The sequence below is a fragment of the Chaetura pelagica genome, unplaced genomic scaffold (genome assembly GCF_000747805.2).
Source record: "Chaetura pelagica isolate M959 unplaced genomic scaffold, ChaPel_1.0 scaffold198, whole genome shotgun sequence".
Classification (NCBI taxonomy): Eukaryota; Metazoa; Chordata; class Aves; order Apodiformes; family Apodidae; genus Chaetura; species Chaetura pelagica.
The window spans coordinates 383095-395005 of record NW_009954317.1 but is presented as its reverse complement, the minus strand read 5'-3'; the positions used below and the strand labels follow the sequence as shown (position 1 = coordinate 395005).

Sequence of the window (11911 nt, the reverse complement as noted above, 5' to 3'; positions counted from 1 at the left end):
ATAACCTTCTTCTCTTCCATGTGCTTAGGGATGACTTTCAGAATGAGGTGCTCTATCATTTTTCCAGGGATGGAGGTGAGACTGACTGGTCTGTAATTTCCTGGATCTTCCTTCTTGCCCTTCTTGAAGACTGGATGACATTGGCTTCCCTCCAGCCCTCAGGCACCTCTCCTGTTTGCCATGATCTTTTGAAAGTGATGGAGAGTGGCAGGGCAATAATGTCAGCCAGCTCTCTCAACACTCCTGGGTGCAGCTCATCAGGGCCCATGGACTTGTGCACATTCAATTTGCATAACTGATCTCTCTTCATTGCCTAGTGGAGAGTCTTCCCTCCTCCAGGCTCCCTCTCATACCCAGGGTCTGAAGTTCATAAGGGCTGGTCTTAGTAAAGACTGAAGCAAAGGAGGAATCCAGCAACTCTGCCTTCTCTGCATCCTCTGTTACCAGGGCTCCCACCTCACTCAGCAGTGGGCTCAACATTTTCCCTGTTCTCCCTTTTACTACTGATGTATTTGAAGAAGCTCTTTCTGTTCTCTTTTACTTTTTCTGCCAGTTAAATTCTAAGAGGGCTCTGGCCTTTCTTGTTGCCTTCTTACATACCCTGACAATGTCCCTGTAGTTCTCCCATGTGACAAGTCCCTTCTTCCACAAGCTGTAAATTTCTTTCTTCCACAAGACTTTCTTCAGAAGATCTTTGCTCATCCATGCAGGTCGTTTACGAACTCTTCCCGATTTTGTGCTGGAATGAATGCACTACTGAGCTTTTAAATATTAGTTATTATTAATTTTGTATAGATAATTCCATTAGACATAAACCATTGACCAAGTCTGAGATTAAGATTGGATCTCGCAGCATCTAAGCTTCATCAGGAGTTTAGAAAGAAAGGGAGTTCACTCTGAACCTCATGACTCAACAGGAGGGTGTCACTTACCCTGCATCTCTGCATGAATCAGTCTACCATGCATCTTACTCAATTTTCCTATGTATGTTTATTCCATGCAGTAATTAATCCTGTACCTTGCATTGAATGTCATTAAAGCACTGTACCATTTACCATGGAACTTTGCTCACTCACTGTCTTATATAATAAAGTCATCAAATCATCACAGAATCATAGAAGGTGTGGGGTTGGAAGGGACCTGTAAAGATCATCTAGTCCAACTCCCTGTGCAGTGCATAGAAACGTTTTTTACTAGATCAGGTTGCTCAGAGCCCCATCAAGCCTGACCTGGAATGTTCCCAGGGATGCAGCCCCCACCACCACCACCACTCTGTGCAACCTGTTCCAGTGCTTCACCACCCTCAGTGTAAATAATTTTGTCCCAATGTCTAATAAAAATCTACCTGGCTCTAGTTTAAGACTATTGCCCCTTGTTCTATTGCTACATACCCCTATAAAAAGTCCCTCCCCAGCTTTCATGTCTCCTTCATGTACCTGAAGGCAGATATAAGGTTTCCCTGGAGCTTTCTCTACAATCTCTGAACAATCCCAGCTTGCTCAGCCTGTTTTCATAGGAGGGCTGCTCCAGCCCTCGGATCATTTTTGTGGCCCTTCTCTGGACATGCTCCAACAGCTCCATGTCCCTCTTGTGTTGAGGGCTCCACAGCTGGACACAGCACTCCAGGTGGGGTCTTACAAGAGTAGAGTAGAGAGACAGAATCACCTCCCTTGACCTGCTGGCCACACTTCTCTTGATGCAGCCCAGGATGCCACTGGCCTTCTGGGCTGCAAGTGCACATTGTTTGCTCATATTTAACCTTTCATCCACTAGTACCTCCAAGACCCTTTCTGCAGGGCCACTCTCTATCACATCATTCCCTAACTTGTATTGATAATGAAGATTGCTCCTACCCAAGTGCAGGACCTTGCACTTGGCCTTGTTGAACCTCATGAGGTTCACATGGGCCCACTTCTCCAGCTAGTCAGGTCCTTCAGGATAACATCTCACCCCTCTGGCATGCTCACTGCACCAGTCAGCTTGATGTAATCTGCAAACTTGCTGAAGGTGCCCTCAATCCCATTGTCTCTGGAGGCATTTAAATGGCATGTGGACATGGTTTAATGGTGAGCTTGTGGTGTTAGGTCTAAGGTTGGACTAGGTGACCTTGGAGGTCTCTTCCAACCAAAGACATTCTGTAATTCTATCTTGTTGATGTTGATATTAAACAGCACTGGTCCCAGTACGGACCCCTGAGGGCACCACTTGTCATCCCTCTCCATCCAGACATGGAGCCATTGACCACTCCCCTCTGGATGTGACCATCCAGCCAATTCCTTATCCACTGAACAGTCCACCCATCAAATCCATATCTCTTCAATTTAAAGAGAAGGATGTTGTGGGGGACTGTCAAAGGCCTTGCAGAATCCCAGATAGATGATACCCATTGCTCTTCCTTTGTTCACTGATGTATTCTCTCCATTGCAGAAAGCCACTAGGTTTGCTGGGCAGGACTTGCCCTTATTAATGCCATGCTGGCTATTTCGAAACACGTCCCTGTCCTCCATCTGCCTTCTCAGAGCATGTCTTCTAGGAGGAGCTGTTCCATGATCTTCCCAGGCACAGGGGTGAGGCTGAGAGGTGGGTGGTTCCCAGGGTCCTCCTTTCTACCCTTTTTAAAAATGAGTGTCACATTTCCCTTCTTCCAGTCACCAGGGACATCACCTGAGTGCCATGACTTTTCAAATACCATGGAGAGTGGCTTGGCAACTACATCTGCCTTTTCCCTCAGGACTCTGGGATGCATCTCATCAGGTCCCATGGACTTGTGTGCTTAGTGTACAGGTTGCAAACCTTGTCTTTGCTGATGGTGGGAGGGACTTCCTTCCCATGCTCCCCATCTTGAGGTCCTTCAATTCAGGAGGTGTGAGGAGAGAGGTCACCAGTGAAGACTGAGGAAAAAGGTCATTGAGAACCTCAGCCTTTTCCTTGTCTGTTGTTACTAGTTTACCATCCTTGCTCATCAGGGGGAAGGGGATGACACTCTTTAACCTTCCTTTTCTGATTTATATACCTGCAGAAGCCCTGTTTTTTCTTTTTCACATTCCTTGCTAAGTTCAGCTCCAGCCACGCCTTGGCCTTCCGGACCCCACACCTGCACAACCAGGCAGTATCTCTGTCCTCTTCCCAAGATACCAGTCCCTGCTTGAAATGCTTGTGCAGTTCCTTCTTCCTTTCAGTTTGGCCAGCAGATCTCGACTCAGCCATGCTTGTCTCTTCCTTTCCTTACTTGATTCTTGCACCTGGGGATAGAGAGCTCCTGTGCTCTATGGAAAGCATGCTTAGACATCTGCCAGCTCAGTTCTGCTCCCTTGTCCCTGAGGGGCTGTTTCCCAGGGGGTCCTACTGACTAACTCCTTTAAGATGCTGGAAGTTTGCTTTCCTAAAATTCAGGGTTCTGAGTACAATCTTCATCTGACCTGTATCCCTTAGGACTGAACTCCATCAGTGTGTGGTCACTGCAGCCCAGGCTGCCTCCAATCTTGACATCCCTTATGAGCACACCTGCCCTGGTAACCATCAGATCCCCTGCTGCATCTGCTCGGGTAGTGCCGTCTGTTCCCTGGCTGAAGAAGTTATCCCCAGAGCACTCCAGGAGTTTTCTGGATTGCCTGCAGCTCGTGGTTACTTGGAACATATTGCTACTTCTCTCTTTTGAATGAGGTGCATTCCATTCCTTCACAAGTTACTGGACTCAGGCTTCACATGGGAACTTGCCCAGATTGAGTCACAGATCTGCTGTCCTGTCATTTTCTGACTGTCTTTACAGGACATTGTGAGTGGGTTTAGCCCTTTGCTAGCAAATGCCAACAGAGAAGGCATTTTCACACGTATACTCACTCAGCAGGGAAGGTCAAACACCAAAGAGGTAAGGCCAGTAATATGTCCTGTGGAGCTGCTTGAATATCTGAAAAAGGAACTTGGTTGAGCTGTAATGATGCTACTCTATCTTTTCATTTCCCTTTCTGAGTTTGTGTTGCAATGATGATCTTGCAATGAGTCCTAGCAGAAAAAATGATGAAAGTTCCCCCATCTTCATCTGCTGCAGGGAACACCCAGGATACAGCTTTTTATGCACACCAGATTAGAGACTGTGAAGGTTCCTGACCAGTCTGGGAGTAGCCCAAGTGCAGCCTTCTGTGCAGGAAGACTGTAGATGTGGCCATACTGTGGACTCTTGGTGGAGAAGAGTGATACTGAGGTACAGATAATGAATCACCGAGGGAGAGTCAGTGCTGGAACTTCAGGTAACCACAAAGCCTTCCTTTCTGTCCTCCTGTAGGAGAAGGAGGAAATGGGGGAAAATACAGTACTGGGATAAGCCTAGTGGGAGGTGTCCCTGCCCATGCAGGGGGGTTGGATCTATGTGATCTTTAAGGGCCCTTCTAACCCAAACCATTCTTTGGTTCTTTGGGCATGGTACAGTCGCTGGTCTCATACCAGAAGAAAAGGCTTGGGACAAGTAACAGGGCAAAGTAACAGGGGAACTGAAGAGTGGCTAGGCTGGGAGAATGACCTTTTACTGAGAACCAGGAGGGATGAAAGTCCAGGCAGCCTGAGGTCTGCCATCCCCTTCAGTGGTTTTTTTCTGTAAACAATGGGACTGAAAAATGCTATCCTACTGTTATTATCCAGGTAGAACTATCTGCATCAAGCTAAGCACAAAACACTGCTCCCATCTGTGGTATCACTTAAGGAGAACCAAGCAAGCTTCCAAGTGCCCCTTCTCCCTGACCAAACAGCCTGCTCTGTGTAACTGGCTCTGCCAACACTGAACAGCACAGTCCCTCCTTGGAGTCACCATGGGTCATTGCATATATATAGGCTTGGGGAGTAGAACCAAAGTAAAGGTAGCTGAGAAGCTCTAAAGAGAGATGACAAGGAGGGAGGTGTGGAAAGAGCATTTAATGAAAGACAGAGGTAACGGAGGGTAATAAAGAAGATGTGTTGGGAAAAAGGGAGGTGTGAGAGGACAGGGAAAGAAGGGGTGCATTTTGGGGACAGTACAGGCAGGGCTTGTGATAAATGGTGGAATCAAAGAGCAGCTTCAGGGCAGCCCCCCCTGTTTGCCCTACTGTGTGGGTCTGACCCACTGCTAATGATGGGTAGCAGGATGTGGTTACAGCAGGACCTTGTTAGGGCACCTGTGGCAGCACCCCAGTCCTTGGAACAAGGGTCCTAGCAGGTTGGTGGGGTGTGGAGTGTCACGGGCTATCCTGCCCCTGACTCTGGGCTGGGATTCCCACTTTTGCCTTCTGTTTTTCAGCCCTACCAGAAGAAAGAGGCTGCTCCTGGCTGAACCCCTGGGTCTTCCTTGTTTCTGTCCTTGTCATCAAAACTGCCTTTGCAACCATCTGCCTTGGTGGGTTCCAGGTCTCTTAACTCCTCTGGGCTGAAGGGAGCAGCTGGCTGCCTTTTGTCAGATGGAAAACCAATATCCTAGTCTGTCTGCCAGCAGGCAAACTCCGTTTCCCACCTCTGCCCTCTTAGTCAGGGAGTAGGATCCCTTCCACAGTTCTGTTTTGTTCCCTGGCAGGGCTTTCCAATTGCTTCTCTCACTTTCCCACTGCTTGTCTCACCTTCCCACCTGTCTGAATAAAACCAGTCCTGGATGAAACCAGATGGTTTCTCCCCTCCTACCAAGAGGTGAGAGGTCTCTTCAGTGTCAGAGGGCATCTGAAGCAGGTTCCCTGAAGGCTGGCTGTTGGGTGTTGGTTCTCCTGACCTGGTCTCTCTCTCAGAACTCTGTGTGGCAATGTTGCACCCCAGGAGACTGCCTGCCTGTTAGGAGGGTGAGGGTGAATGCATCAAAATGCTCCAGCTGCATCCCACCCACCCTGGCTGGAACGACTGAAAGAGAAATCCTTTGCTTGTGCTGTCCTGGAGTGTTACACTGCTCTGTGATGACTTTGCTGTGCTTCTTAACTCCATTGGGTGAGGCCTCAGCACTCAACAGTCCACCCCTTCTTAAGTGTAAAAGTGGTGCTCTACAGAGGCAGTGCCCAGGAAGATTAAGGGGAAATGCATATTAATTTTAATTTTAATTTTATTAAACTTATCCAATGACTTCTTTGACCCTTTCCTGGCCCCATCCTCAAAGGATGTCTAAGCTGGTTTTGTCAGCTGGGAAAATGAGCCTCTCAGCTAGCAGAGGTGGAAGAAGCTAATCCAATTAATTCAAAGGAAGGAGTGAGCAGTAGTGAGAGGAACAGTCCTCCTCATCTCCTTGTTCAATACAGATTTCAGAGTTGGTTAATATAACAGTCTCTGCAGGTGCTCTGAGACAGAAGAGGGAGGGCAGGAAAGGATGACTGCAGCAATGTCCTTCTCTTTCCTCTCTTCCCAGTTGTTTTTCTTGGTGGAAGCTCTGGTCAGTACAAGACTCTGCTCCAGAATGCTACAGAGTGGCATTGTGTCCCCAGTGTGTCTGCAGACAAACGTGAGTCACTCTAAGAGCCTCATAAGCAACAGTAAGAAATGTCACCAAAATTTACTCTGGTGTCAGTCAGTCTTTGAGACCGGGAATGTGATTGTCACCTAGAGATGGATTGTTTTGAGGAAGGAATATGGAAATAGAGGAAAGAAAATGCTATACTGCATAATTTTACTTAGGGTGCTATGAAAATGTGCTCAGGGCCAGTGGAAGAGGGGGTGTGGTTCCAGGCCTGCCTTTGACCACCCTTCCTACTCTTGCACTCTCACTGCTCCTCATACAAGCCCTCAACTGTTAGACCAGTTTACTAATCTAGCTGAAAGAGCCTCATCCTTTCAGGATGGAGGATGTTGTTATGCAGTTTAGAGCAGCTGGAGAGATGGGGTGCAGTGGCAATGGCAAGTGCTAGAATTCCTTCAGTGCAAATTCCCAAACTCAGTTCAGAGAGCTGTTCTCACTGTGCACTGTATTCAGAGAGAGTTAGTCTTGCAGTTTGCACAGAGCATAACCCCTGTGCATTGAGTGCACCTAAGCTAGCTGGTCAGTCCATGATAAAAAGGTGTCTGCAAGTATAAAATAGTCATTGTCCACCTATTCTTATGGTGGACATCCCTGGAATGCTGTGTTCTACACATGCTTAATTTACTGTTCCCTGTAAAAATACCCCTGTCTAGCTCCACAAGGCACAAGAATATCCACCAAACAGCACACAGACTCTCCCAACAAACACTCTGAAGAATCCAGAAGAAATTGTCCAGCATTGCTTAGTCATGTGGGAGAATTTTCAATGTGGAATTAAGAATGGATGGAAAGGTTTGCAGAGTACATGGTAGCTACAGGCCATCCTCCAGCAGTTCAGTGAAAGGTCAGAGACAGAGAGCTCCAAGTTCCTTTCACTGCTCAAATTTGATTTTGCATATTTTCTGATGCTCTCCAGTGCCACAGTCTCTCTTTCTACAAAGATACATATTGGTGTACTTTGAGTGGATCTATAGTACCAGAGCACAGGCAGTTAACACAAGTCTGGCTAGCCATTCCATTCACTGGACTCTACTACCTCCATTTGGTGCCAAGAATGGAATGTGGGATTTTGTGCTGTGCAGACATCTCTTGAAGGGAACAGGGTTATCTGGGTCCGCCCTGTATTGTATGATGTCTTGTGTGCTATGGGTGGGCTGGAGCACTGGTTTGACCAGGGCATTGTCACTGCATGCAGGCCTCTGAAGAGCTCTTGACTGGGAAACCCAAGAAGTCAGCCCCTGTGAGGTCTGAGATTCAGTGCATTTATCTAAGGCAGCACATATTAAGGTGCATTTGTTGACTTTATTAGATGAACTTTTCAGCCTGATATATTTTATACAGAGATATGTTAAGAGTATCAGCTCACAGATACAGATATATAGCCTCAAAGCCTGTAGCCTCATACTTTGAGAGAATATATATGTGGATTTTTTTAACCCATCGTGTCGCTTTCTGGCTGTCAGGCAGTTTTGCAGGAAAACCCAGCTCCTGCAGGGAGCTTCCTGTGGTGGTGGAAAGGCTGTCATAGTCTTCTGCTGTACACGTCTGTCTGTCTGCATGAGCTGAGAGCTGAACACTCGGACAAAACTTCTCTAATGGAAGTGTTCCCAGAGGAGCACGATCCAACTACTTCCCATTTTGCATCCTTAGGAAAAGAAAGGCAGAAACTGTATCTCTCACCAGAGAGAGGCTGCATGGACATGACAGAACAGATGGGAAGAGAGCAAGGCACTTCAGGCAGGGGCCTTGTGCCAGGAGCCTGTCAGGCTGTTGACCGCTGTACTTGTGGAGCACAGAAGGGAGCATTTACTTCTGTCCAGATTAAAGGCATTGTTCAAAACTGGTCCCTAAGACGTGGGACCCTTCACCAAGTTCACTGAGATGAAAGACAAGCTTGTTCAAAACCAGGAATTTTTTCCCCCACAGAGGAGGGCTGGATGTGCTGCCCGAAGGGTTGGAGACGCTTTCAGGAAAAGTGCTATTATCTGTCAGATGATAAAATGTCCTGGGCTGAGAGTGAGCAGAACTGCACTGGGATGGGCTCCCATCTGGTGGTGATCAACAGCAAAGCAGAGCAGGTAGGTTCAGGGCTGAGGGAGGGGCACAGCAGCCAGAGACACAGTGCCAGGCCATGGAGGGGACTCAGAGCCCCTCTTTGCAGTGATTCTGAGGGTTGTCCTTTCTGCATCCCTTCAGCACCATCTCTCCTCTGGCACCAACCCCACCCCACAGGGACTCCTGCCACCTCCCTCTGTTCAGTCCTGCACCTCATGGATGTTGTGCTTTTTCCAGGAGTTCCTCTTTAACTGGGCAAAAGAAGTATTTACTAATGCCTATGAAACAAGATACTACATAGGCTTAACGGCGTATGAGAATGGGCAGTGGCAGTGGGTGGATCAAACTCCGTATGAAAAGGCAGCCATGTAAGTATGCTGGGGAGTGAGAAAGGCCCTGCAATTCACAGCTCAGTCCAAGTGACCAAAATATTGTGTAAGGCAGGTGTGTGTCAGAGAGAGGTCTCTGTCCCTAACTGCAAAAGTCAGAAAACTTGATTTGTTTTGTAGTCAAAATCATGACTTGTCTTTTCCTTGCCAGGGCTCCTGATCTCTGTCACAGTAACCTTATCCCTTGTCTTTCTCAACTGTTTGAGGTGACTTCACTCCCAATGTTATGCATGGCCAATAGAGGAACTTTCTTTTACAGGTTCTGGAAACCTGGGGAACCCAATTTACTCTTTGCAGAAAAATGTGCTGCAATTCATGTCAAGGGCAAAACAGACCCCAACACTTACCATAACTGGAATAATGTCCTTTGCTTCACAAATTGTTATCGAATTTGTGAACTGGCAGTGAAATTTGTCTGAGGAAGTAAGCTCCATTTTGGATGAAGAACTTAAGAAAGGGAGAAAGAACTGATTAAAAGCTTGTCTGAACCCACACAAATACTGCATCTTCAATGTAGGATGAACAAGCTTGCCACGGAATCCCAGCTGTGAAGGAACTCAGTTCCCAGCCTGTGTCCCTGCATCTTTTTGCAAGCTGAAGACCAGTCCCAGATGAAATAGTTCAGGCTTATTTCAAAGACCTACTGTGCCCTTTTTCTCTCTCCTCCTTCATAGATGGGTGCCCTAATCCTCCAGTACTCACCTTGCCTCCTTGTGTAGTCAATAACTCAATGACATGGAAAAGGCCCCCTCTCTCATGAAGATACTGTTCCTACTAATTACTGGGGCAAAATTTGAAAGAAGAGCATTCAGTGGAGTGTGCTTGGCCCACCCCTGAAGGGAACTTATCTATTTGTGGCTTATCTTTGATGTTTCCCTCTTCCTTCAGCATATCCACTGTTAAAAACCAAACAAACACATAAATAAATGTTAATTCTGTTCTTTGTCTGAGGCTGTCTTCTGAGTGACAAGTCCCAGCCCCCCACCAACCCAGCCTCCCTGCACAGAGGTTTTAACTTTTTTGTGTGTTTGGCACCTGCAGACTATTACTTTGAGTATGCTGGACGGGTCAGGAGCAGGAACAACATACTGTTCATCTGCAGAGCGTGTGGGAAATGCTGAGAGCACTTCTGGAGAATCCTATGTGAGGGAAGAAACAGAGCAAGCTGTATAGTAACCAAGGGCAAGAACTGTTTGCTCAGAACATAGCAGAGAGGAGATGAATTTTGGAGATGCTGCTGAGACACGTGGCAGGAGTAAACATGGCAATGAAGAGGAGAGAAAGCAAACAAATATCACATGAAGGATAAACATCAGGGTGACTTGTAGTGTGAGAAAAGGGTAGAAGACCCTATCAGACACATCACTGCAAATCAGACACATAGAACTGTTGAGCAAGTGCTCTGCTTCCCTCAAATTCCCCAAACCCTTGTCTGTATATTCCTGGCCTGCCATCAGTGATATTCACACTCCATAAAGAGCTGGGATTTTCCAATTTGGGAATAAAATCCCACCCTGAAAATCAGTTCTGATTGATTTATTTTTTCTTTTTAATTAATGAATAATCTGAGCACAAATTCGTGTTATTTCCACCTGAAGCAATGTATTTCCCAGGTTTCTCTTTTAGCCATTGGACCAAAAGCTGGGCTATTGTAAACCCTCCTGTTTTCTAAAGTTGCTGAGATCTTTTCACAATGGAGAAAACTTTGCTGTCCTGTCCAATGTGACAGCAAACAAAAACATTGCAATGGACTTCTATTTTCAATTTCCCCAAACCCATTTCTGGAAATCACAGAGGCAGGGTTTTGAAGAAAAAAAAGGGGCAGATTTGACAAACAGGGAGTGACCAATGTTTTACAGGTTTTAGCTACAGTTCCAGCTGCTGAGAGCTGGTATGGGGCAGGGCAAAGTCCACAGAGGAAGACTGGTTTGCAAGAAAATGCAGCTGGCTAGAAAGAGTCTCCATGCCCCAAATTTGGAACATGAAGTGTTTCTCAAGATGTCCTACAAAAGAGAGTTCTTGGAAGAGGATACTGAGTTTGCCTCTACAACTGCTGAAGGAAGTTCCTGCTCCTGTCTCCCCACACGCACACACACACATATACATGCATACATGGGTACAAACTAATTCTTTTACTTTAATTGTACAACACAGCAAATGAAGGAAGGCAGAGGAATAGGTCCCTGACCCTGCTTTGTGCAGCCACTGTTGAAGGATAAGTGGTGAAACTCTGAGCAAGAGCTTGAGCCACATCTCTGAATAAAGCTCTTGACTAGTCCACCCCAATCGCAATACTTTGTGTTTAGGGATGGTCTCTGCACAGAGTGGGTGTTTGCACAGATGTAGAACAATGCAAAAAGCCTTCCTTTTAATGTATTCCTCTTCAATACAGACTTATCTGGAAGAGGTGCCTCTCTCCAACATATGAGAAACAGGCATTATGTCTCAAGTCTTTCTTGATTCAGGAAGCAGCAGATGTCATAGCAAGAGGCAGAGGTAAATATATAGAGCCAGATACAGCACTTTCTGAAAGCTTCAGAAGAACAATACCTGGATATGGATCCAGGAAGTTGGTTGGAAAGGACAAAAAGTTTATCAGCTTAGCATAGTTCATTATGGCATCTGCAGTCCTTGTTTTCAGGTGGGCATTCTGGCCACACCCCAACTGCCTGTCAGAACAAGATCTGGATGCACTTCACTCATTGACACATTAACTTTTCCTTTGGAAAGGAACTCAGGTCTGAGGAAGGAGCCACAGTTTTCTGGCTTAAAAAGTTTATAAGAAAAGAGGAAAGAGGAGATTGAGTATGTGAGACCTGCAATTCCTAGATACATTGATAATGAGAAGTAATAGTCAATCAAAAACTTTATTCTGCAGTTACTGGCTTTGATGGTACGTGGGATTTAAAAATTTTTGCTTTTCTCCAACTGTCACGATCCGTGACCTATTACATCTCCTTATTGGAGTGTATTAACTTATCAGGATTTGCTGAGAGATCCACACGTGGGTATC

General features: G+C 46.4%; 1 protein-coding gene across 1 annotated transcript; it reads left to right on the top strand.

Moving 5' to 3' along the window:
- Nucleotides 1-4416: 4416 nt before the first annotated feature.
- LOC104394545 (C-type lectin domain family 4 member E-like) lies at nt 4417-9317 on the top strand. The gene is made up of 6 exons (XM_010004149.1): nt 4417-4462; nt 5267-5362; nt 6347-6439; nt 8381-8532; nt 8747-8877; nt 9158-9317. Exons 1-6 carry the CDS (start codon nt 4417-4419, stop codon nt 9315-9317), a joined length of 678 nt encoding a protein of 225 aa, XP_010002451.1.
- Nucleotides 9318-11911: the final 2594 nt, after the last annotated feature.